The 26,787-nt window shown below is 44.5% G+C and overlaps 1 protein-coding gene across 7 annotated transcripts in view; it reads left to right on the plus strand.

Annotated features, from left to right (window-relative positions):
- The window catches only part of GATAD2A (GATA zinc finger domain containing 2A), a 114,319-nt gene that overhangs the window by 34,491 nt on the left and 53,041 nt on the right, over positions 1-26,787 (plus strand). For 5 of the 7 annotated variants that reach the window (XM_084883783.1, XM_084883788.1, XM_084883782.1 and 2 more), the window contains exon 2: positions 18,178-18,265. The exons of the other annotated variants lie outside the window; for them this stretch is intronic. In XM_084883783.1, the coding sequence (XP_084739909.1) occupies positions 18,251-18,265 (15 nt within the window). In that variant the 5' untranslated portion in view covers positions 18,178-18,250. The remainder of the gene's footprint in view (positions 1-18,177; positions 18,266-26,787) is intronic. 7 annotated transcript variants of the gene reach the window in all.

Raw genomic sequence — 26,787 nt, forward strand, 5'->3', positions numbered from 1 at the left:
GCTTCCTGGTTTGAGAAACTTTCCTTGTTTCATTCATTGCTCAAATGTTATCAAATCTTGGCTTTTTTGGCCACAGAGTCCAGGGGAGAAGATAGGTGAATGTCTTGCCAAGTAATGACACTGGTTTTGAGAGTGGGAAAGGGTTGTGGTCATAGGAAGGAAAGGGGCCTTGGGAATTTGGCAATTGGGAGAAAAATGACTTGGGTCGGAGAGAGGTACCTGGCTGGTGAAGACCACGATGCCATCAGGGTCCTGAATTTGGTCTTGAGGTGAGGAATAGGGTGAGTTGGGTAACGGCAACAGCCTGGTGTCACATATGAAAGCTGGGAGGACTGGAATTTGCCCTGCCTAGTCTAGTTGCCCGCCTGGAAGTCCTGCCTTCGGGGCCTGGGCTGTCCCCTGGTCCCTGTGTCCTCTGCCATCCTCAAATTCTCCTTGCTTTGTTAGTGACCAGGGGAACCAGTCCTCTTCCCATTGGTCTATGTCTGCTCTGTTCACTGCCTTATATGGGTGAAGGCTGTGCTGTTTGAATAGAAGAAAGGAAGTCCACTGGATGCTGGATTGTACAATGAGGCTCAGTCCTCTAGAACAGCGGTCGCCAATCTTTCGGACCTCACGGACCACCAGTGGTCCACCGCTGCTCCAAAGGTTTCCTTAAACCAGTGATCACAATCTTTTGGATCTCGCGGACCACCGGTTGTGGACTGTTGCCCTAGAGGGTTTCCCAGCAATTCAGTAAACTATTAAGTTAGTGTGCTCTCAGAATAGGAATGGAGGTGTGGGTGGGGGTGCTGATCTTTGCTTTAGTAAGTTTTCCTTAGAGCATTGGGAAAGATTCAGCCCAAGGATGGTCTCAGAGTCAGACTGTTCTATAGTTATAGTGTTTCAGATTTGAGTCTGGGCATAGGAGGTGGGTCTGAATCCCCATTTTAATTCTTAACCCTGTGACCTTGTCCAGTTACCTTGGGCCTCTCAGCCCCAGCTTTCTTACCTGTCAAGTGTGGGCATCAGTGACAGTCCTCTGTGTGAAGTGTGGGTAACAGTGTCAGTCCCTTGTCTGAAGTGTGAGTGACAGGGGCAGTCAGTCCTTTGTGTGAAATGTAGGTGACATTGGTAGTATCCCATGTGAAGTGTGGGTAACATTGGCAGTACCTTTACTATGGTTATGGGGATTAAATGAAATCAGGCATGTGAAGTGCTGGCAGGGTTCCTAACACCAAATAAAGAATTTAGTAATTGTTTGCACTGTTAAACTTTTCTTGGGAACCAGTTCTTTTTTCATCATGTTAAAGATGGTTCTCTTGATGTCCCTCAAGTTGTCCTCAGTGTGGTTTTTCTGTAGCAGTTTTGAATTTATGTGCCCAGTGGTAGCTTTCTCAACAGAGTCAGGAATTCCCCTCCAGCCCCAGGAAAATATGATGAGCACTCAGGAGGAGTCCTGGACCATGGAGAGAGCAGAGCTCCCTCCCTGGCAGTAGTGTCATGGGGGTGTTGGAGACAGACCTGCAGGGCTTGAGTCTCTCAGGCTAGATCTTGGGTCTGTGTGAGGCTGCTGAAGGCAGAGCACAGCAGAGCAGTGGGATGGGCCTGAGAGGAGGAATGAGGGTCAATATCAAGGCTGGCCCAGTAAAGACTTAGGTGAGTGAATGCCCCTGCTCTGTCTCCCTTATGGCCTCTTCCCTCCTCGACCCTGCCTGTCTTGCAATCTCTGCAGGAAGGGCTGATGGCCTGGGACCCTGCGTAACTTCCCAGGAGATGTCTTGCTTGGGATTGGGTTGTCCTGGTAAGATTGTGCTTTAGAGACACGGGAGTGAGGTGGACTTTGTGGGCTGCTTGGGAACTTGACCCCACTTAAGACATTGTTTCTCTGGGATATGCAGTCTGTGTCCTCAACAACCAGTAGAAGTGCACCTTTGCACGGAAGACAAAGTATCTGCTGGCCCTGTGTGTGTTGTATATGCATATGTAAACGTGCTTGTGCATGTGTGTGCTGGGTCCTATCTGCTGGAGAGGAGCCTGACCTATGCAATCACTCTGGTGTATGCACGTGGAAGAACAACATTCCAGTTTGTGTGGCCAAGTTCTACCTTTGTGTGTGTGTGTGTGTGTGTGTGTGTGTGTGTGGTCCCCAGATTTTGGGCAAGTCTCAAATGCAGGCCAAGTCCCACTGTGGTCATAGCCTAGGCCTGCATGGCCCTTGCAGATTTCTTCAGGTCTTCTTATTTTAAGGCACAAATTCAAGTGATCTTTGCATTATATCTCATAGCACATCAGATTTTTTTTGGTACGAAAACCTCCTACCAGCAAGGTAAACTCCTGTCTTGAGGGAGAAGCAACAAGCAAATGGCAAGACTCTCATATCTTTGCCATCGCATCCTGGGATGCAGGCCCTTCACTCTCCTAAAGCTTTTGTGGGGAAGTTTGGTTTTTGCTGTCTTGTTCCTCTTAGACCAATGTTCTCCAGGGGTTTGTTCCCCAGCGAAGTTTCCTTCCTGTGTGCTTCTTAGATGCTGGCTCTTTGGACACATCAAGCAAAACTCCCTCCAGCTGACAGAGCCCTAGGTCTGTCTGACTCTTCCTGTGATGATTACATGAAGGAACGTGTCCATGCAGGATTCTAGAAAGCTCTAACAGCTGAGAGAAGCCAGGTGTAGCCCATTTTCACCTCCATCTGGGCTCATTTTACCCTGGGGGCTGGGGTTGATGAGCACAGTTGGAGGTACTGTGAACACCCTCTCCTAGGAATACCTCTTTTCTGGTACCTTCTGATGTGTTTTTATTGTCAGGAAGTTATGATATCTGTTTATGTCATTTGTTAGTTCTTAGTGTGTGTAGAATAAGCCATTTGTTAATGATTTCTTTACACTGCAGCATTTTAGTCAGACCTTTCTTTGAGATGAAGGCAGAAGCTCCAGATCTTTTAAGGCAGGGGTCCTCAAACTTTTTAAAGTGGGGGCCAGATCACGGTCCCTCAGAGAGCTGGAGGGCCGGACTATATGAACTACTAATTCCTACTGTAACACCTCGGCTGCGCTCACTGCCCAAAAAACCTGGCGGGCCGGATCAGACTCCTCTGCGGGCCGCATGTGACCTGCGGGCCGTAGTTTGAAGACCCCTGTTTTAAGGGTTAGAGGTGAGACCTCCTGCTTACCTTTCTGTCTGCTATTGCTAACTGATCAAAATAATCTTATCTTGAATATTGCTGGGATAAATTCTGTGAACTACTCTGGGTAGATTTTGTTTGTATTCCAGGACCATGAAGTTTTTTTTTCTCTAGCCTAAGCTGGAGGTCTTCATTTGTATATAGTGGGGCTGCCCCAGAATGCTGCTCTCTCTGGGTGCTCTTGAACAATAGTTTTCTCTTTTCCTTTCCAAAGAAAAACATTCTGGCCGAAACCGGTTTGGCTCAATGGATAGAGTGTCGGGTTGGGGACTGAAGGGTCCCGGGTTCGATTCCGGTCAAGGGCATGTACCTTGGTTGCGTGCACATCCCCAGTGGGGGGTGTGCAAGAGGCAGCTGATCGATGACTCTCTCTCACCGATGTTTCTAACTCTCTATCTCTCTCCCTTCCTCTCTGTACAAAGAAAAACATTCTGGAAAGAATGTGGGGAGCACCTACTGGAGGTACAAGATTGTGTGCCAGATTTAGCTGTTTATGCACCAGGACTGCTTGTTTGAAGATGGCTTAGCAATGGTCTCCATGCTGCTCCTCAGAAGACTTAGGGGATTCCTTAGTCTTTGCCCCCTCATGAATATGGGGATCAGGTTTGGTCCCTTATTGTCAACAAATGAGAAAGTGACCTGCTTAGTGGATGCTGTTTTTACTGCATGGAGATGTTCAGATGGTATAGCTTTGCTTCTCCTCTCATGGCACACATAGCCCTGTGGCTGCGTGAACATGGTTGAGGCAGCAAATGGTGCTTATCGCCAAGGCCATAGAGGCAGCATAGGAGACACCCTGTTCATTGGTAAAAGAAGGATTCTTGCCTTTCCAGGAGGTTACCTGTGTGATAAAGTGTTGCTTCTTTAGAAACAAACTCAAGAAAACTTGCCACAAGAATAGAATGACTAGAGAACTTATTTCTTGACATGAAAATAAGCATAACCAGCTATGAAGCTATGAGATGCCATACAACAGGGAGGTCCCCTGGATGGTGTCTCTTGGGAGGGAAGCTGGATGCTGTTGGGACCTCCTGTTGGCCACAGGCTACAATGGAGGTTTTTTCTGTAGGTGGGGCTTTTTGTGATCCTCTCAAACTTTTCTGTTGAATAGTCCTGGAGACTCGGCTACTCCCTTCCCAGCCTCCCCCCTTCCCTTGTTAGTTGTCTCAGAAGGGCTCTTGGCATGTTTTGCAGTCACAGGTCATTCAGGGACATGTATGTTTGCAAAGGAGACGGCTTGCTTGCCCAAATCAAACTAGGCAGGGAACCCCAGACTATCATTTTTGCTCCCTTATTCTTATTTTCTTCAGGAGCAGTTGATCAGAGGTAATTGGGGTGCTGTGGGCTTTCCTGTTTGAAAGGATGAGCAAGGAAATGCCCTTCCTCTGTGGGTGAATACCTTATGTGGGGTCCCTTGGTGTTACTGTTTTCTGTGCAGCATCCTTGGCTTGCTTCTGCCTCAGAAGATAGGTGGGCTTGGTGCTATCTTTCAAAGAAAATATTCTGCAAAGTATATGGGGAGCACCTGCCAGAGGTATGAGATTGCACAGGGGATCTAGCTATTAATGCACCAGGGGGATACAGTGTTTTCCTTTTCAGTGATGTGGATTGGTAGGTGGGCCATTTGGGCTAGTTGTCGAGTTCTCTCTTATTTAGAGTTTACATGTTGTAAGCTCAGGGCTCAGTCCCCTGGTGGACTTGTATAGGGTCCCATGTCTAGCCCAGGTGCTCCAGGGAATAGGTTTGGGTTGAACTGTGCTGTTCTGGCTTCCACTTTTAGGAAAAGTTTGTGCGCAAGACAAGTTTGTCATCTTTACTGTCCACCTGAGTACTTTTTATATCCCTGGTTTATGGCTGTGAGATGGGGCTAGGAAAGGCATGTCCAGGGAGACAGAGTGCTATGGGATGTAAGAGCTGGGCTGAAACAGGCGTACTTGCACTGCATCCAAGGCATAACATTTGGCATTGTTCTATCTCACCATTCTGAGTCTTTTCAGTGCCACTGTCTTGTGCAGCTTATTTGGGGAGTGGTGGAAAACACTGGTTGATAGTGGAAATTGTTAGGGACATGGTTAGTCGGGGAAGCAGGATTCTAGGGCCATTTTGGTTGTGGATATAACCAGGGAGTTTTCCATGGCTTTGTTCTGTACATACTTTGGCCCCAAAGGATTAAAATGTGTGTGTTTCTACCTTGAAGAGATATTGTACTAAATGAAATAAGCTAGACACAAAAGGACAGATATTGTGTGATCCCACTTATATGTGGTCCTAAGGTAGTCAAATTCATAGAGGCAGAAAGAGGAATGTAGAGTGCCAGGGGCTAGGGCTGGGGGGTTGGGGAGTTAGTGTTAATGGGGACAGTTTCAGTTTTGCAAGATGAAAAAATTCTGGAGATGAACTGTTAGGGATGGTTGCACAACATTGTAAATGAACTTAACATCCTGAACTATACACTTAAAATGGCTAAAATGGTTTAAAAAAAATTAATTCCTTTTATAAAATACTAGAGGCCCGTGCACAAATTTTGGTGTGGTGGTTGGGGTGGTGGTGGTGGTGGTGGTGGTGTTGGTGGTGGTGGTGTCCCTTAGCCCAGCGTGCACCCTCTCCAATCTGGGACCCCTCAAGGGATGTCCAACTGCCCGTTCAGGCCTGATCCGTTGGACATCCCTCTCATAATCCAGGACTGCTGGCTCCCAACTGCTTGCCTGTCTGCCTTCCGGATTGCCCTAACTGCTTCTGCCTGCCAGCCTGATCACCCCCTAACCACTCCCCTGCCAACCTGATTGATGCCTGCCAGCTCCCCTGCCAGCCTGTTTGCCCCTAATTGCCCTCCCCTGCAGGCCTGCACCCCCCCCCCCCAACTGCTCTCCCCTGAAGGCCTGGGTCCCCCCCAACTGCCCTACCCTGAAGGCCTGGGTCCCCGTCCCCCCCAACTGTCCTCCCCTGCAAATCCAGTCGCCCCTAACTGCCCTCCCCTGCTGGCCTGATTGCCCACAACTGCCCTCCCCTGTTGACCATTTTGTGGTGACCATCTTTGATCACATGGGGGTGGCCATCTTGTGTGTTGGAGTAATGGTTAATTTGCATATTACCTCTTTATTAGATAGGATATATTTTAATTGATTTTAGAGAGGGAAGGAGGGAGGGAGGGAGGAAGAGAGAGAGAAAGAGGGAGAGGGAGAAATATTGCTGTGAGAGAGAAATGTCAACTGATTGCCTCCTACACGCACCCAACTGGGGATTAACCTGGGTATGTGCACTGACTGGGAATTGAACTGACAATCCTCTGGTGCACAGGACGATGCTTAACCGAGCCACACAGGACTAAGATGATAAATTCTATGTATATTTTAAAATTTATCAGTGTGACATTGGTCAACAAAATTATATAGGTTTCAAGTGTAGATTTTTATGAAACAAGATCTGAATATTTTATTTTTCAATTACAGTTGACAATGAATATTGCATTGTGTGTTTACCAAAGTAAAATCTCTTCCTGTCACCATTTATTTGACCCACTTTACCCTTTACTACTTTCCTACCCCTCTTTGCCTTTGGGCATGACCATACTGTAGCCTATGTCTATGAGTATGTTTTAACACAATAAAAAATTGAACCTTTTTGAGTTCAGAAATATCTTACATTCCCTATGAGAGCATCATTTTATCCTCTAAGACACATGTGTCAAACACAAGGCCCGAGGGCCAAATCCGGCCGGCCAGGCCTTGCAATGTGGCCCGTACCGCGCTGTCGTCATTGCACTCCGCTGTCAGTTTATGACATTGTCAGTTTATGACTGTTCAGTAAACCATTCGGCCCGCAATTTAGGCTGGATTTTAGATTTTGGCCCCTTCTCTGATTGAGTTCGACACCCCTACTCTAAGAGCTAGCTTAGGGAGAAAGGAACTAAGGCATTAATATTTTGATGGCCTACCTTGTGGGTTTTTAGAAAAAAGGGTATGTGTGGTTCTAGAAGGTTCATTGTAACATCATCTTGGGAGTGTTGGAGCACAGAGATTCCGTGAGTATTCTTTGGTCCCTAGAGGGGTGGGGCCTGGATATACTTCTAGGTTGGTGGGGTGACAAGATTTCTGGAGTCTTCAGAGGACTTTGGAGAGCAGAGTCCAGGCATATCTGAGGTCATCTCTGCTCTAGTGCTCAGCTCAGAAGTCAAAGGTATTTCTTGTTTTCCTGTGGCTGTTTGTCAGAGAATTTCTTTAATACAGCATTTACACTGAGTGGGAGACACCGGTTCCTAGGTCCTTGTTATTAACAGAGAAGTCATTTCCTCTTTTGTGCTTGGGACATTTTTTTAGGATGTCCTTTAATGTTGTAATGCACCACACATCCTCAGTAGTAAACACTTCCAACACTTCCCAAAGCCTCAGATTAGTCTAGATGTTGACATTTGATTTCTGGATTCCTGGACATTTTATATCTGGGTCTATCTGAAGTTTATTTTATTTCTCAATTACAGTTGACATTCATCATCATTATTAATGTTTTTATTGATTTTTTTGTTTTGTTTTAGAGAGAGAGGAAGGGAGAGGAATAGAGAGAAACATTGGAGAGAAACATCATTCAGTTGCCTCTTAAATGCCCCCTCTTGGAGATCAAGCCCACAACCCTGGGCATGTGCTCTGAGAATTGAACCAGTGACCCCTTGGTTCCTGTGTCAACACTCAACAGCTGAGCCACATCGGTTAGGCGACATCCATTATTATTTGTACTAGAGGCCTGGTGCACAAGTTTGTTCACAGGTGTGGTCTGGCTGCCCACCTGTACTGGCGGCCAATCGGGTTGGGCTGGCTGGGGGACAGGGGTGGGAAGTTGGCTGCTTCAGTGTACGTCACCTGCTGTTCCGGTAGCTTGATATATATATATATATATATATATATATATATATATATATATATATATATATATATATTTATGGATTAGTTTCAGGTGTACTGTATAGTGGTTAGACATTAATATAAGAAGTGATTCCCCTGTTAAGTCTGTATCTACCTGACACCATATAATTATTGCAATATTATTGACTGTCCAGTAAAATCTCAAAATAATGGACTAATTCGAGCAAGGGTTAGTGTCCATTAAAGCTGAAAGTTCGTTATGTAATAAAGTAGGTTTTCTGAATTTGTATGTTAAAAAATTGACAAGTTAAGTTTACCTGTTTTTACTTATGTCAACACATTCGTGTAATTAAAATTATGTATGAAAAGTTTAATTTCACAGAAAAGTTTTCTATATTATAGTAATTTTAAATTTATACTGAATAGCTCTAGTAAATGCATATATTTACCAGTTACCATGAGTAAACAAATGCACACCGCTGGGGCGTGGATTAGTGTTCCTTGAAACTTAGACTGGCAGGCATTAAAACTGCTGCAGCCGCCGAAACCAGTTTGGCTCAGTGGATAGAGCGTCGGCCTGCGGACTGAAGGGTCCCAGGTTTGATTCCGGTAAGGGGCATGTACCTTGGTTGCGGGCATATCCCCAGTGGGGGGTGTGCAAGAGGCAGCTGGTCGGTGTTTCTCTCTCATCGACGTTTCTAGCTCTCTATTCCTCTCAATTCCTCTAAAATTCCTCAATTCCTATAAAATCAATAAAATATATTTTTTTAAAAATCCAGCCTTTTAGAAAACAAAAACAAAAAACAAACAAACACAAAACTGCTGCAGCCCTGGCTGGTTTGGCTCGGTGGATAGAGCATTGTCCTGCGGGCTGAGGGTCCTGGGTTCAATTCCAGCCTGGGGCGTATGCCTGGGTTGCTGGCTCAGTCCCCAGTGGGGAGCATGTGGGAGGCAGTCCGTGATTCTCTCATGTTTCTCTCTCCCTTCCTTTCTGAGATCAATGGAGATATATTAAAAAAATAAATAAATAGCCGGGACCGGTTTGGCTCAATGGATAGAGCGTCAGCTTGGGAACTGAAAGGTCCCGGGTTCGATTCCGGTCAGGTGCATGTACCTTGGTTGCGGGCATATCCCCAGTAGGGGGTGTGCAAGAGGCAGTTGATCGATGACTCTCTCTCATCGATGTTTCTAACTCTCTATCTCTCTCCCTTCCTCTCTGTACAAAATCAATAAAATATATTTAAATAAATAATAAATAATAAAAAAAGAAATACTGCTGCAGAAAGTCAGGCCACACAGCAGAAGCAATTACTGTGTGAGATGTAGTGTGATTATGTGTTAATCATTTGCTGAACATTGTTTGACAGTAGTGACTTGGATTTAAATATATAGACTACAGTTGTAGATATGTAATATTTATGTGAGTGAAATTACTAGTTTTTTTTTAACATATGGCCCATCCGCTAAAATTTGTTAAAAATAACAGTGAGTTTAACAACAACAACAAAATAACCTGTTAATTTAATTATAAGCAAATCTTGGTTAAAAGCATTTTAAAATTAACAGGATGTTTATTTTCACATATGACATATTGACTGGAAATTTTGTTCATTGAGACTGGAGTCTGTTAAATCGATGTCCGAAAAATTGAGGGTTTACCATATTCCATATGCTGTTCTCTATATCCCCATGACTGTTTTGTAACTGCCAATTGTAGTTCTTACTCCTTCACCTTTTCACCTAGTCCCCCATCCGCCGCCTCCCCCCTCCCCAACTCCTGTCTGGCAACCATCAGTTTGTTCTCTGTATCTATGAGTCTATTTCTATTTTGTATGTTTGTTTATATTGTTATTTTTTTATTTTTGTTGATTTCAGAGAGGTAGGGAGAGGGTTAGAGAGATAGAAACATCAATGATGAGAGAGAATCATTGATGGGCTGTGTCCTTGCCTATCTCCATGTTGCTTGTTCCTGGATAGAGTTTATATTGTTATGCTTTTATTTAGTCCATGGTGTAGAATCATAGTGGTTGGGTATTTATAACTCAGGGGGGATTCCATTTCCCTATTTTCTCCTGTGTGTCTCCTGGGCATTGGATAAGGAGATGAGTGAGAGCTCTTTCTCTTGAGGAACATTTGGGGAAGGGATCCTAGTGGGATGCTTGATGCCAGATGTCAAGTTTCAGCTGTGCCAAGTGATAGGGCTTTAGTCCTTTGGGATGGAAGGATTTGATGGGGTAAGAGCTGGTCAGGCAGAGTGGGCCTGAATAACAGGTACTTGTGTCTGAAGGATGAGTGGGAGGAAGGGCTTTCCCAGTTGTGGAAACAGCATGTGCAAAGGTCTGGTGGTAGAGACAGGCAGATGTGGGTGTGAAGAATTGAGACAAGGAGCATGGGGGTATGTTTGTGTGTGGGTGTGTACACATACAAATGTGTGTGCCTGATGACTTTCATAGGGTCACCTGGGCTTAAAGTATGCAAAGTCTTAAAATCCATGGTGATATGTTGCTAACATTGGGGGTTTTAAGGGACTTTAGGAATGGCCTCATTGGCACAGTGCAGGGAATGGACCATCTCTCTCTTAGTGAGACTGTGGTTACTGTGGCTGAGGAAGGACAGACAGGTGCAAACCAGGGCCCTGGAAAGCATATACTGGCTGTTACCTCAGTGGACACCTCAGCTTGACCGTGAAGACAGGCCAACTCTGTTGCCAAGGATGGGCTTGTGTGGCCTTGCTGTTGGCTCCATGGCCCTCATGGGGCTGGTTTTTTCGCATTTAGTGTGCCGAGTCATGCTCTCTTCTGCTGTGCAAGTTAATAAGTCTCCATCCCAGAGGGAGAGCAGATACTGCTTTGTCCTCTGGGGCCAACATGGAGTCAGAGCACTTCCTTCGTATGCCTCTGTCCTTTTTGTTTCAGGCATGCCACTGTGGCTGGCTCACCTCTGTTCCTTTAATACTTCGGCACAGCCTGTTAATAGTATTGGCTTTTGGGGTTGTACTGTCTCTGTAGCTACTACTCGGCTCTACTTTGTAAGAGAAGCAGGTGTAGGTAGGGCACATTTGGGTGGGCATGGTTATGTTCCAGGAAACCCATTCACCACAACAGGCCTAGACAGTAGTTTGCTGATCCCAGATGAGAAAACTGAATTGTCGGCTACAGTGAATCTTTTTTTTGTTTTCTATTAAATATATTTTATTGATATTTTACAAAGAGGAGGAAGGAAGAGAGATAGAGAGCTAGAAACGTCGATGAGAGAGAAACATCGACCAGCTGCCTCTTGCACACCCCTTACCGGGGATGTGCCCACAACCAATGTACATGCCCTTGACCGGAATTGAACCTGGGACCTTTCAGTCTGCAGACTGATGCTCTACCACTGAGCTAAACCGGTTTCAGCTCCAGTGAATCTTGACATGCTGTACAATTGCTCTGTTTCAGTTTTTTCCTTTCTGATAGGGCTGGCCAGGGAGCTGCTTTCCTAATAGTTTGGCATTGCATTTGTTGCTAAGACTGTTGACAGAGAGGGTCTAGATAATCCTGGTCTTTCAGGAGCACTTGGATTGCATGGAAAAAGTAGACTTTGTGGAAAAGCAGAATATATTGTTGGGTTTCACCTCGGAGTTTTTTGGCCTAATGTCACGTTCCCAAGACTGGATTTGAGCCAGGGTGGTGGTAAATACTTGGTTGTAGACAGTTCAAGAATTTTAGTGACAGCACAAGTATTTGGTTAGTGCAGGATAGCAGAAGTGTGCAGCTTTCATAAGGACTGGGCCTCTGGCAGGGATGATGGGCCCTTTGTGGCTGCCTTGGAGAGCCCAGGCTTCCCAGTCAGGTGCCCATGGCCCCAGAGACCAGTCCCTGCACTGGGCTGGCCACGGGTGCTGCAACCTGAGCGTCTCCTTGGAACTGGAGCTCCCTAGCCAGCAGCAGCCAGTGTCTGGCTGTGGCTCCTCCCCTCAAGTTAAAAGGGAGCTGACTTGACTTGCCTGAGCTCTAGAGTAGGGGTGTCGAACTCAATCAGAGAAGGGGCCAAAATCTAAAATCCAGCCTAAATCGCGGGCCCAATGGTTTACTGAACAGTCATAAACTGACAATGTCATAAACTGACAGCGGAGTGCAGTGATGACAGCGCGGTTCGGGCCACATTGCAAGGCCTGGCGGGCTGGATTTGGCCCGCGGGCCTTGTGTTTGACACATGTGCTCTAGAGGATGAAATAGCTACGAAGGACTTCTGTTGCCCAAAGCAGTGACTTGATGTCATGTAAATCACCATGGCTGCCCTCTCACCAAGTGTGATCTCTCTCAAACTGGGAAATCATTGTGTTGGAGGTGTCTCTCAGAGGGGTGTGTGTGTGTGTGTGTGTGTGTGTGTGTGTGTGTGTAAGTGGAGTACCCAGGTGCAGGGTCAAAGCCAAACCATAATGATTTATCAAGGGAACAGAAGAGCCTCTTATGAGTTGGTAATTATGTACTTAAGGGTTACTTGATACTGTTTTAAATGTATGGGTTGGAAATAAAAACTGAAAGCTCTCTAAACCCATCTAGTGTGGGTAGATGGCAAAACAGTTTAAATGTTGTATCAGTGAAAAGCGATTATATTTTATTTTAGAGAAATGCTTTGAAATCTCATGGTGCTAAGTGGTCTCTGCTTGGTTTCTGCTTCTTTTCAACTTCCACACTAATTGTGTCTGAGAGCTTCTGCTCCTCAGATTGGTTCCTTCTTCAATGTTAAACCAACCCTGTTCATTCATTCCATATATATTTATCAGGCACCTGGTATGTGTGTCTGACACTGTCCTAGGTTCTTGGAATAAAATGTATCAGACATTCCTTTCCTTGTGGCATTTATGTTTTTGTCGGGTAAGAAAGTCCATAAACACAATATCTGTCTGTGTGGAGCTTGCAGAGAAGCCAGGGCTGTGGGAGAGCTGCAGGTGGGCCTCTGGGAGGGACTCATTTGAGTAGTAACTTGGGGTCAGCCATTGGGAGGAGGGAACTGATCAAAACAGAGGAAGCAGCTAAATACAAATGCTCTGGCAACTATTGTTAGAACAGGCTGTATACAGGCATTTCTGAGTTGTGTGAATATGGACTAGGCATTTGTTGACATTTAGGGATTTAAAAAAAAAATATTTTATTGATTTTTCTCAGAGAGGAAGAGAGAGGGATAGAGAGTTAGAAACATCAATGAGAGAGAATCATCGATCAGCTGCCTCCTGCACACCCTCCACCGGGGATGTGCCCGCAACCAAGGTACATGCCCTTGACCGGAATCGAACCCGGGACCTTTCAGTCCTCAGGCCGACGCTCTATTCACTGAGCCAAACCGGTCCCGGCAAGGGATTTTTATATGGCATTTCATGTGTGTGTTACATACACACACACACACTGAGTGGCCAGATTATTATGATCTCTGAATGCATAATAATCTGACCACTCAGTGTATCCTATATAATAAAACCCTAATGTGCAAAGCAACCAAACAGCAGAATGACTGGTCATTGAGATGCACACTGACCACCAAGGGGCAGTTACTTAACACAGGAGATGCTCCCTAGTGGTCAGTGTGCTCCCACAGGGGGAGTGCTGCTTATCCAGAAGTGCTGGCTCATGGCAGGGAGCAGGCCTAAACCAGCAGGTGGATATTCCCTGAGGGGTCCCAGACTACAAGAAGGCTCGGCTGGGCTGAGGGAACTATCCCCCTCCCCTGTGCACAAATGTGCACCGAGCCTCTAGTATCCTATATACAATAATAAAAGGCAAATTGTCCCCTCAACCAGGAGTTGCCAACGGCCCATGTCCCCTCCCCCTGGCCAGGCTGACCGGACCTGCCCATGCACAAATTCATACACCGGTCCTCTAAAATATATATGAATACATACACACACCTGAGTGGCCAGATTATTATGCATTCAGAGATCATAATAATCTGGCCACTCAGTGTGTGTGTGTGTGTGTGTGTGTGTGTGTGTGTGTGTGTGTGTAAAGGGAAGGGAGAGGGAGAGAGAGACAGAGCATCCATGATGAGAAAGAACCATTGATCGGCTGCCTCCTGCAGACCCCTTACTGGGGATGGAGCCTGCAACCTGGGCATGTGCCCTGACTGGGAATTGAACCATGACCTCCTGGTTAAGACCTTCTGATGCTTAACCACAGAGCCACTCCAGCTGGGTCAAAGTATATTTTCAAAGGTCCTTTTTAATTTGGGTTGTAAATTGTAAAATTGATTGTTAAAATGATTAAGTGTATGGGATTTTCTTTAAAACATTAAAAAAACAAACAAACAAACAAAAAAAACCCCAGGTGGGAGGGTGCCTGGTGTATTGGAGTTATGGCCAGGAAGCCAGTAAGGCAGGAGCAGGATAAACAACTGGCCAGTGGGTAGGCCTTAAAATACAGGAGAGACTCGAGCTTCATTCTTTTATTATTAAAATTTTTTTTTCTTTAATTGATTTTTAGAGCACAAGAAAGAAAGAGAGAAAGATAGAAACATCGAGGAGAGAGAACATCAGTTGGTTGCCTCCTACACGCCCCACTACTGGGGATCGAGCTCGAATCCTGACATGTGCCGGGAATGGGAATAGAGTCTGTGACCTTTTGGTGCATGGCTTATGCTCAACCACTGAGCCATACTGTCTGAGCTCAAGCTTCATTCTAAGTGAATGCAGGACCTTCAAAGGGTTTCAAGCTGAGGATTGAAAGCAGGGCGTCTAGTTTGCTGGCCTCCATCATAGCAGAGAGGATGGTGTGGCCAGTGAAGGTGTGAGAACTGATTGGACCCAGGTATGTTTGATGACATAATCAACAGGATTTCCAGATGGACTGGATAGTGGGATAGTCAGATTAAGATGGCAATTCCACATTTTAATCTGAGCAGCTAGTAGACTATAGATGTGCCATGAGCTAAGATGGGGAAAGCCATGGTGGAGCATGATGACCTTAAAACTTCTTGCATATTGCATTCTACCCATGATGCAATGTGTGTACTGTAATAACAGATTGTTAAGATAACCTTCCTCACCCTAGCCAGTGTGGCTTAGTAGGTTGGACACTGTCCCATGCACCAAAAGGTTGCTGGTTCAATTCCTGGTCAGGACACATGCCAGGTTGCAGGCTCGATCCCTGATGGGGAGGTTTACAGGAGACAGCTGATCCATGTTTCACTCTCACATTATTGTTTCTCCCCCCCCCCCCCCCCCAAAAAAAATCAATAAAATAAAAAAAAGATGACCTTTCTCCTTGCCAGTTAACCCTCCAGGAAATGTTCAGTGTCTTATGGTCTCATAGTATAGAATACTTGGATCTTGTTGAAAATCACTTATCTACGAGTGCATGGGTATATTCTGGTTACCCATCTACATGTCTGTCTCTATGTCCATATTACAGACTTGTTTATTCTAGTGTTAAGTTCAGATAGGATAAGCCCTCCAAATTTGTTCCTCTTTTTCAATGTTGTTTTCACTATTCCAGGCCCTGTGTATTTTCATATAAATTTTAGAATCAGCTTGTTTTTTCTATATTTAAAAAAAATATATATTTTATTGATTTTTTTACAGAGAGGAAGAGAAAGGGATAGAAAGTTAGAAACATCGATGAGAGAGAATCATCGATTAGCTGCCTCTTGCACACCTCCTACTGGGGATGTGCCTGCAACCAAGGTACATGCCCTTGACCGGAATCGAACCCGGGACCCTTCAGTCCGCAGGCCGACGCTCTATCCACTGAGCCAAACTGGTTTCGGCAGCTTGTTTTTTCTATAAAACATGATAGGAACTTTTTATTGGGGTAGAGTTGAATCTGTGGTCCAATTTGGTAGGGAGAATTGATACCTCTGACCCACAGACAAGACCTATTTATTTAGTTTTTCTTTTATTTTTCTCAAGGATGCATTGTTATAGTTTTCAGTTTGTAGGTCTTGCACATTTAAAAAATTGAATTTATCCTTAACTACTACACATTTATGGTGGTGTAAATGGATTTTTAAAAAAAGCTTTGCGTTTATTCATTGCGTTAATTTCATGTAGAAATACCCTTAATTTTGAATTTTTATTGATTTCAAATAGGAAAGGAGAGGGAGAGAGAGATAGAAACATCAATGATGAGAGAATCTTTGATCAACTGGGGATTGAGCCTGCAACCCAGGCATGTGCCTGGCCAGGAATCAAACCATGACCTCCTGTTTCATAAGTTGATGCTCAACCATTAAGCCATGCTGGCCAGGCAGTACTGTTGACTTTTGTGTATTGACCTTGATCCTGAAGAGAGCAGGGGCCTGGAAAGCCCATGGCCCCTATTTCTGAGGCTTCCCTCTCCATGGCAGAGAGGGGCCATTGCTTGGGTGGTATGAAAGAACTAGGATTAACTGTATCCACTGTGTCACTGTGTTTCCTGCCCTAGACCTTGCTGAGGAGGACACTGTGTGCTCCTTGATGCCCAAATATCACTGATATTTGCTTATTTTACAAGTTCTCCTGTGGGAGTGTTTCTCACCATCCATGAGCTGTGAATTGTTGTGATCCCAGTTTAAAAATAAGGGTTTCATATCAGAGCAAGCATTCTTAGGGCACAAAGAATGGTAACACTCAGCAAGCTAAAACCGACAGCACTGCCCAGGAGTCCAGGATTTGGCTGGTTCACTGTGTTTTAGCCTATGCGCCTAAAGCCCTGGATGTCTGCTGTCTCTGTGATCTCAGGAAAGTTCCCAAATATATATTTTTAAAAAATATATATTTTATTGGTTTTTCACAGAGAGGAAGAGAGAGGGATAGAGAGTCAGAAACATCGATGAGAGAGAATCATCGATCAGCTGCCTCTTGCACACCCCCTACTGGGGATGTGCCCGCAACCAAGGTACATGCCCTTGACCGGAATCGAACCCGGGACCTTTCAGTCCGCAGGCTGACGCTCTATCCACTGAGCCAAACCGGTCCCAGCCCAAATATTTTTTTTTTTTTTTAAATATATTTTATTGATTTTTCACAGAGAGGAAGAGAGAGGGATAGAGAGTTAGAAACATCGATGAGAGAGAATCATCGATTGGCTGCCTCTTGCACACCCCCTATTGGGGATGTGCCCGCAACCAAGGTACATGCCCTTGCCCGGAATCGAACCTGGGACCTTTCAGTCCGCAGGCCGACGCTCTATCCACTGAGCCAAACCGGTCCCAGCCCAAATATTTTTTTTTTTTTTTTTTAAATATATTTTATTGATTTTTCACAGAGAGGAAGAGAGAGGGATAGAGAGTCAGAAACATCGATGAGAGAGAATCATCGATCAGCTGCCTCTTGCACACCCCCTACTGGGGATGTGCCCGCAACCAAGGTACATGCCCTTGACCGGAATCGAACCCGGGACCTTTCAGTCCGCAGGCCGACGCTCTATCCACTGAGCCAAACCGGTCCCAGCCCAAATATTTTTTAAACTTAGTTTTCCTATCTGTAAAACAGATAGCCCCTTCCTCCCTGGGCAGTATTATATCTCAGGAGATGATTCCTGAGGTAAAACTGTGAGTTGCCCCTCAAAGGTGAAGCCACCTTCATTTGGGAGGTGAAGTATGCTTGTCCCCAGACACATTGCACTCTCAACTTCTTGAGGGCAAACCTTGCACTGCTTGGCACGAGAGGTAGTTTCTCTGTGGTCTGTGCCAGGGAATATGCACCTGGAGAGGGAGACCTAGGAGATCAACTTCTTGAGTATTGGGCACATTAGATTCCTTTTCTGTAAATGGGTGTGATTCTGTAATCTGCCCCTAAAGTTGTCCTGGGGATTCATAGAAATACTGAGATTTTGGTACAATACCTGGAACTCACTGTTAAACACCTATTAAATGCTGTGTATTACTGTTAATGTCATTACTATTATAGTCAAACCTTGAACCATTTTCTGGGTGTTTGACACATTGGTATTTGGCTGCGTACAATCTCATCTCGATCATATTGTTGAAGACAGCATCTGCCATGCTAGTGATTATTGGTTAGAGACTGATAGAAGTTTATTTCCTCAGCTGTCCCCTGTGGAAGGTGGCTGAGACAGACCTCTGGTTGAAATCTAAAATTTCACTATGTAATCACAGGGATTGGAGGAGGCATTTAAAACTGCCAGAATGTTCTAGAAACTTTCCTTGAAAACTCAGGGTTTTTTTCTCTGTCCTTCACTTCAGGTTGATAAGCACGTTGACGCAAGTTGCCTTTTACATAGCTGCTGCCATGGCCAGCTGGTAGGACCAGAGTTCCATGCCCAGAAGCCAGGTGAGTGCTTGGGTTCTGGTATCTGTGTAATGAAGGCTCTGACTCATTTAGCTCTTTGAACATTTGAAACTGAGTGCTGCTTCAGAAGCTGATGGCCACCTCTTAGAGGAAATGGGAGAAGTCAAATCCTCCCTACAGGATTGTGTGATAAGACTGTCTCCCCTGGGCTACCCAGACTCTGCTGGGCTCCATTTGCTCTCCTCTCATGTCTCAGGGATCACTCACTTGAAAAGCCCTGGCCTAGCCGAAGCCGGTTTGGCTCAGTGGTAGAGCGTTGGTCTGTGGACTGAAAGGTCCCAGGTTCGATTCCGGTCTAGGGCATGTACATTTGTTGCCGGCACATCTCCGGTAGGGGGTGTACAAGAGGCAGCTGGCCGATGTTTCTCTCTCATCAATGTTTCTAGCTCTCTTTCTCTCTCCCTTCCTCCCTATAAAAAATCAATAAAATATATTTTTAAAAAAAGAAAGAAAGAAAAGAAAAGCCCTGGCTTAAATAGGATGAGTCGATCCTCTGTGAGGATCAGAGGCCAAGGATAATCCTGGCCAGGTGTCCTTGGCCCTCTGGCCATTTCTGATTTCCCAATGCTGACCAAAACTGGTAGAATTTTCCCTTAACCATTGTTAGCAGTGCAGGGCCTTGTACTGTGCTTGGAGCTGGTTGCCCTTATCTTGCTTTATGTCTGTAGGGAAACTAAGCCACCACCACCGCGCCCCCCCCACCCCCCCACTTTGCTTAGAACTGTCAAGTGCAGGCTGTGTCAAGGACTCTCAGGACCCAGCAGACAGACCCTGCTGCCATTCAGGTGGGATTTTGTCTGTTGCTATCAGGGCCTGGCCAGCAACATTTTGGCCTAAGGCTGCCTATCTGCAGAAGAATGTAGAACCCAGCGTTATCATAGGACTTGGAGGCAGGGTTGAGACCTCCTGGGTCAGTCAACTGCTTCCTCCTAGTCCAGCTGGCAGGTGACTTAACAAGGGTACATGTCCTAACCTGCATCATAGCTGCTCAGATTGCCTGCTGGGCTGAGTGTGTTATTTGACAAGGGTGTAGGGGTCAGGTTTTTTTTTGTTTGTTTGTTTTTTGTTTTACAGAGAGAAAGAGAGAAGGATAGAGAGTTAGAAACATCAATGAGAGAGAATCATTGATCAGCTGTCTCCTGCACACCCCCTCCTGCACACCCCACAGCCAATGTACATGCCCTTGACCGAAATCGAACCTGGGACCTTTCAGTCCGTAGGCCAGTGCTCTATCCACTGAGCAAAACTGGTTTCAGCAGGGGTCAAGTTTTTTTTGTTTTTGTTTTTTTAGGGGTCAGTTTTGTTAGGTTTCAGCTTTTATCTGCCTGTAGCAATAAAATATGGGCATGGTCAAGTAGTCCTTGTGTCAGGAGAACATTTACAGAATATTCTTTTTTTTTTTTTTTTAATTTAAAATTGATTTTAGAGAAAGAGAGAGAAAAACATTGATTTGTTGTTCCATTTATTTATGCATTCATTGGTTGATTCTTCTATGTGCCCTGACTGGGGAGGGAACCCATAACCTTGGTGTATTGGGAGTTCTCTGACCAACTGAGCTGCTTAGCCAAGGGTCAGAGTATTCTAAAAAAAACAAATTTTACTGGTGTTTAAAAGAATTTTTAAAATTGAAATATAATGTTCATACCATATAACTCACTAATTATATATTTCAGTGATTTTTAATTTGGGGGGGTGTTGGTATATTCAGGAGTGGTGCAACCATTACCTCTCTCTGATTCCCCAGACCATGTTTATCACCTCAAAAAGAAACCCTATCCACATTAGCAGTCATTCTCCATTCCCCTCTCCCAACCATTAACCTGGTAATCACTAATCTACTTTCTGTGTCTATGGATTTGCCTGTGCTCTACATTTCATATCAACAAAACTATATAACATATGACCTTCTGTGTTTGATTTTTCTTACTCTGTGTAATTTTTTGAGGCTCATTCACTTTGTAGCATGAATCTCACCTTATCTTTTTTTATGGCTGTATGATATTCCGTTGCAGAGATGGATCATGTTTTGTTTACCTGTTCATCTGAGATGAATTTGGGCTGTTTTCACCTTTTGGCAATTTGTGAGTATTCAGTCAAAGGCCTGGCCTCTGGTTGTGATAAGCGCAGAAGGCAACCAATCTATGTGTCTCTGTCAAATCGATATTTCTCTGTTTTCCCCTCTCTTCCATTTTCTCTAAAAATCAATAGAAAAATAATCCTTGGGTGAGGATTAAAAATTTTTAAAAAGAACATTTGTGTATGCAATTGTGCTGGGTGCTCAGGATCAAAATTGGGTGTGACTTACAGAAAAATAGACAGTTCACAGAAAGAGTAATGCAGATGTCTCTTAACCAACCAAGGTATGGAAAATACTTTCTCTGATACTAACAATGGTTGCAGGAGCTTCATCAAAACATTTCTGACCTTTTCCCACAGAGGTGGACTCCGTTCTATTGATGGGAATCACACTCCACCATACATTGTTTTTGGGGGTTTATAACTCCTCTGAATGGGAATTGCTTACCCTTTGCTCCAGCAATTCTACCTCTATAAATTTATCTCAAAGATACACTGTTAAAAAGAAGGATTGTGGCCCAGCTGGCATGGCTTAGTGGTTGAGCATCAACCTATGAACTAGGAGGTCATGGTTCGATACCCATTCAGGGCATATGCCTGGGTTGTGGGCTTAATCCCCAATATGGGGAGTGCATGAGGTAGCCAATCAGTGATTCTTTCTCATCAATCTCTCTCCCCTCTCCCTTTCTCTCTGAAATCAATGAAAAAATATTTTTTTAAAAAGGATTGTGAAATGGCTATTCATTATAACATTCTGAAGTAACAAAACTGGAAATGACTTAGGTGTTTGTTAGTTGGGCTAGGGACTGATAGGGTGGGCCCTAGCTCTTGGTAAGGAAGGATGAGATCTACATGTCATGGTGACGGAATATTAAGAGTGAAGTGACAACTGGAAAAATGAACAAGGTAAAGGATAAAGAGATGTAGTGTATTCACTTTTATCCAATGAAAGGTGGGGGGATATGGATGTATGTGTATTTAATTATATTTAATTTTTTTAAAGTGGAAGTATAACCTACTAGAGGTTGAATTTGTGAACCAGTGGGGTCCCTCAGACTGGCCTGTGGGATTGGGTCGAAACCGGCTCTCTGACATCCCCCAAGGGGTCCCGGATTGCAAGAGGGTGCAGGCCAGGCCGAGGGTTCCCACTGGTGCACGATCAGGGCTGGGAAGGGATACGGGAGAGCTTCAGGTTGTGTCCAACCCATCTCACTCAGTCACAACTGGCTGAACCCTAGCAGCAAGCTAACCTACTAGGTGGAGCATCTGCTCCCTGGTGGTCAGTGCATGTCATAGGGAGTGGTAGAGTGGCCTTAGCATATCATTAGCATGACTGGACGACTGGACACTTAGCATATTAGGCTTTTATTATATAGGATAAGTGAACCAAATGGTCACCCCTGAGGAGGAATAAGAGGGGACAGAAGTACTGGAGACTTACCTGGGGTTTTTTCTGTGTAACTCTGGTTGTGTTTTTACATTATCCTATATAATAAAAGGCTAATATGCAAATAGACAGAATAGCAGAACTACTGGTCGCTATGATGTGCACTCACCACCAGGAGCTGTGTGCAAAACATGGCGGGCATTGGCTGAGGTGGGTTGATGGAACAGGTGAATGGGGGCACCATACCAAGGTGGATGCCAGTGGCTGTCATGGGGGCAAGCCTCTGGTGGTTACTGAAAATTCTTTGCTCCCATGTGCTGCAGTCCTGGTGCTTGCACCTGCTGCCAGTGCTGGCCCTGTTCACACCCGCTGCTGGTGGCGTAGCCATCACTCGCACCCACTGCCAGTGCCTGGTGCCAGTTCCGATCACTTGGCACCATCAGAAGGTGCAAACAGTGGCTGCTGGCCCTGATCACCCCTGAGGACTTCACCTCCCCCTGCTCCTGAGGGGCAATCAGGACAGCAGCTGCCACTCACACCCACAGCTGGCACTGGCCCCAGCCCTTCTTCAACACAACAGCAGGTTTGAGCCAAGTGGGGCCTGCGTGTTGGAGCAGCAGCAGCGGGAGCAGGGCTACTGGCAGAGGGGACCTGGGCCAGGTGGGAGCATGGAGGATGGGTCGAGACCCGTCCATGTGCCTACCACAGCCTTGCAGCCCACAGTTCCTTTTAAGGTGGGCCCCTAGTTATAAAAGTATGTCAAAGAGCTGGCTGGTGGCAATCCTTAAAAAAAACAAACAATGGAAAATGAAATAAATTAATCTAGGTTTATGTATTTACATGACTTTTAAATACAATAGTTTGACTAAATATTTTAGTGAGGTACAGCATAAAGGCAAAATGAAAAATTTTTAAATCCTTAACTGTCTTTAGAAATCATATTTTTGATTTCAGGTTAACAATTCCAATAGTCTCAGTATTATATGTTATAGAAGAAAATAAGTCATTGATGTCTTTAAGAACCAAAAATTTCAACATGAAATAAAAGTGTAAATATAAAATCAAGCATTTAGGTAAAAATGGTTTAATTCTGAATCTGCTTTGGAATATCCCTGTTGCATCAGACAGTAATGGGGTTGTGCCAGAATGACCAAGAGGGCCCCCAATGGTCAAGGGTGGGACAGGTGAGCAGGAGAGAGAACAAGGAGTCCCTGAATTGCTGCATCAAAGGGGTAAAAAAAAAAAAAAAAATCCATGTTTATGTTGGCAAGCAAAGGAAAGGAAGACACTTGCCAGTAGGGAATCAGCTCATTTTGAAAATTGGTAGAGGGAAAGAAGCAAGCATATTTACTTTTTATATGTGAAATAGTGGGTGAGGTCAACCTTCCTTCACAACTCAGTGCTGTCCCACAGAACTTTCTGGAATGCTCTGAATCCATACCTGTATTAGTTTGAGGAAGGCAAGTTTTAATTTAATTTAAATTGCTTTAAATGGCCTCATCTGGCTGATGGACAACACAACTATTTATATATTTTGGCTAATTTGTGGAATTATGAATTATAAGTTTTCAGACACCTAATGAAATGGTGGGTCCCAACAGCGAGCATCCTCAGTGGCCAGCCCCCAAGGAGGGCACGCATGCTTAGTTAGGCCTCAAAACCTGGTTTTTGAGAAATTAGGTGTATTTTATACCACAGGGATACCACCAGCAAAACCTGTCTGTGGGAAACAGGATAAATGACCTAATTTCTTCAATGTATGATTGAAAGGAAGGGAGTGTGGTGGGGAGCCTATCCATTTCAAGCAGTGTGACTCTGACAGTTGAAGGAATGCTTGTTAAATTGTCAAAGATGTGATTGTGGGATGGTGATAAATACTGACTTGTCATTTGTAAATGCACATTGGATAGGATTTGCTTCACAAAAAGCTAGTGGGGTGTGGAACACCTAAAAACCATACGTGTTCGATGCATGCAGTTAATCATGCTGCTCTCTTCTGTGGATATGTTTGCAGTTTTCTGTTTCTTTTTTTCCTTTTTTTTTTTTCTTGTTTATTTTTTTTCATTTTTAATAAATCTTTATTCAGATTATTACAATTGTTCCTCCTCCCTCCCCCCCATAGCTCCTCTCCACCTGGTTCCCGTCCCACCGTCTGCCCTTCCCCACTTCCCCCACTGTCCTCATCCATAGGTGTACAATTTTTGTCCAGTCTCTTCCCTCACCTTTCACACCCCTTTCCCCCTCAGAATTGTCAGTCTACTCCCTTTCTATGCCCCTGATTCTATTATATTCACCAGTTTATTCTGTTCATCAGATTTTTTATTCACTTAATTTTTAGATACACTTGTTGATAGATATGTATTTGTTTTTCATAATTTTATCTTTATCTTTTTCTTCTTTTTCCTCTTCTTAAAGAATACCTTTCAGCATTTCATATAATACTGGTTTGGTGGTGATGAACTCCTTTAGCTTTTTCTTATCCGTGAAGCTCTTTATCTGACCTTCAATTTTGAATGATAGCTTTGCTGGGTAGAGTAATCTTGGTTGTAGGTTCTTGCTATTCATCCTTTTGAATATTTATTGCCACTCCCAACTGGCATGTATAGTTTCTGTTGAGAAATCAGCTGACAATTGTATGGGTGCTCCCTTGTAGGTAACTAACCATTTTTCTCTTGCTGCTTATAATATTCTCTGTTTGTCTTTTGCTCTTGGCATTTTAATTATGATGTGTCTTGGTGAAGTCCTCTTTGGATTCCTTTTGTTTGGGTTTCTCTGCGCTTCCTAGACTTGTAAGTCTCTTTCACCAGGTTGGGGAAGTTTTCTATCATTATTTCTTCAAATAGGTTTTCAGTATCTTGCTCTCTCTCTCCTTCTGGCACCCCCATAATTTGAATGTAATTTGGATGTTGGTATGCTTGAAGTTGTCCCAGAGGCTCTTTTTTTTTTCTTTTTTTTAATATATATATATATATATATATATATATATATATATATATATATATATATATAAAATATATTTTATTGATTTTGTACAGAAAGGAAGGGAGAGAGATAGTTAGAAACATCGATGAGAGAGAGTCATCGATCAGCTGCCTCTTGCACACCCCCTACTGGGGATATGCCCGCAACCAAGGTACATGCCCTTGACTGGAATCGAACCTGGGGCCCTTCAGTCCCCAAGCCGACGCTCTATCCATTGAGCCAAACCGGTCCCGGTGTCCCAGAGGCTCTACACTATCTTCATATTTTTGGATTCTTTTTTCTTTTCCAGTTGAGTGTTTTTTGCTTCTTTGTATTTCAAATCTTTGACTTGATTCTTTCAATCCTCTAGTCTGCTGTTGAATCTCTGTATAATATTTTTTATTTCAGTCTGTGTATGCTTAATTTCTAGTTAGTCCTTTTTCATATCCTTGAGGGTCTTGATAAATTTTTCGGCCTTTTCTGGAAAATTCTTGAAAAACCTTATAACTGTGGTTTTGAACTATATGCAGTAGTTTGCTTTCCTTCATTTCTGTCATTTGTGACCTGTTTCTTTGTCTCTGCATTTTGGCTGCTTCCCTAAGTTAATAGAGTGGCTTTGTGTGCTAGGTGTCCTATAAGGCCCAGTGGCTCAGCCTCCCTAGTTACCTGAGGTGGACACTCTTGGTGCACCCCTTTGTGGGCTGTGTGCACAGTCTTGTTGTAGTCAAGCCTTGATTTTTGTTGGTATCACTGGGAGGAATTGACCTCCAGGCCAATTGTCTGTGAGGATTAGTTGTGTCTATGCTGGGAGAACTTCTGTGCTGGAGACACCCTTATGAGACAAGACTTGCTTCAGTGGGGCTTTGGTGCTCACTGAGTCTGTCCCCTGAGTGTGTCCCTTATGGATCTGAAGAGTTGTAATCTGGATGGTCCCACTCTGTCCTCTGGGTACAATGGCTCTTGGATCTCCAAGGAGGTACAAATTTAGCCTCTTCCTGAGGCCACCCAACAGGAGCTATGGAGAGACCTGCAGATTTCTTTTCTTTGTTTGGGTTTTGGTGGTGCCCAGATGAGGCCTAGCTATGAAGCAATGCAAGCTGTTGTGGGGCCTTCGGCCTTCTTTTGGATGTTCTGGGTCTCACTGACTCAGCTACAATTTGTTATGTAAGTTTAGAATTCAAAGGACCAGGTCATTTATATGCAAAAGCCTCTGCCATCAGCTTGGATGGGGTGGGATCTCAGAGTGGAGCATACAGAAATGGCTTCCTGTCAGCCCTGCCCTAAAAGACCCCTGGTCTCCGTCTCCTCAGTAATCACTGCAAACACCTCTGAGAGAAAGTCATCCTGAAGTTTCGCCTGCTGCCATATAGTCCAGTTTCTCCCTGTATGAATCTGGGTCCCCAGAGTCTAGCCTGGAACTGAAATTCAGAACAGTCAGGAGCTTTGGTCTCCCCCCCCCCCCATTGAGAAAGCCAGCCATGTACTCAGTTGCCAGCCCTCTCTGTATGTGCGCCTCCATCCCTGTGCCTTCCACAGCTCCTGTGAGTCTCAGTGTGCTTTTCTCTTTCCTTCTAGTTGGAGAATTTCCATTCTGCCAGCATTCCTGTGTTTTGGATGATGTCTGTTTTGTCCTTTAGTTGTAGTTTTGAAATTGTTGTGTGAGGCAGCAGTTTAGGCGTTTACCTATGCCGCCATCTTGGTTTCCCTATGTTTGCAATTTTCTATAATCAAAGTTTACAAAATAAGCTTGACCCAGGTAATCCCTCAGAGAGCATTATGACACACATCACCCAGAGCAGGGAAAACAGACATTTACAAAGTGAGGATGGTGGCCACTTGTGGAAAACCTTCAGCAGAGATTCTGGAATTGCTGTGAGGGGCTGTAACCAGTGAACCTCTCAATATAGCGTTCATATATTCTGTAATAACACTCACAGCTCCCATTTATGGAGCCCTTGGAGAGCATTAGTGATAAAGTGGGCAGGTGCTGTTCTCATTTCACAGGTAAGGAAGCTGAGGCACATGGAGGTGAACTAGGCATCATTCTGTGTCTGGTTCCATAAGCCTCTCTCCTGTTCGC

Source organism: Pipistrellus hanaki (genome assembly GCF_964339955.1).
Source record: "Pipistrellus hanaki genome assembly, chromosome: 5".
NCBI lineage: Eukaryota > Metazoa > Chordata > Mammalia > Chiroptera > Vespertilionidae > Pipistrellus > Pipistrellus hanaki.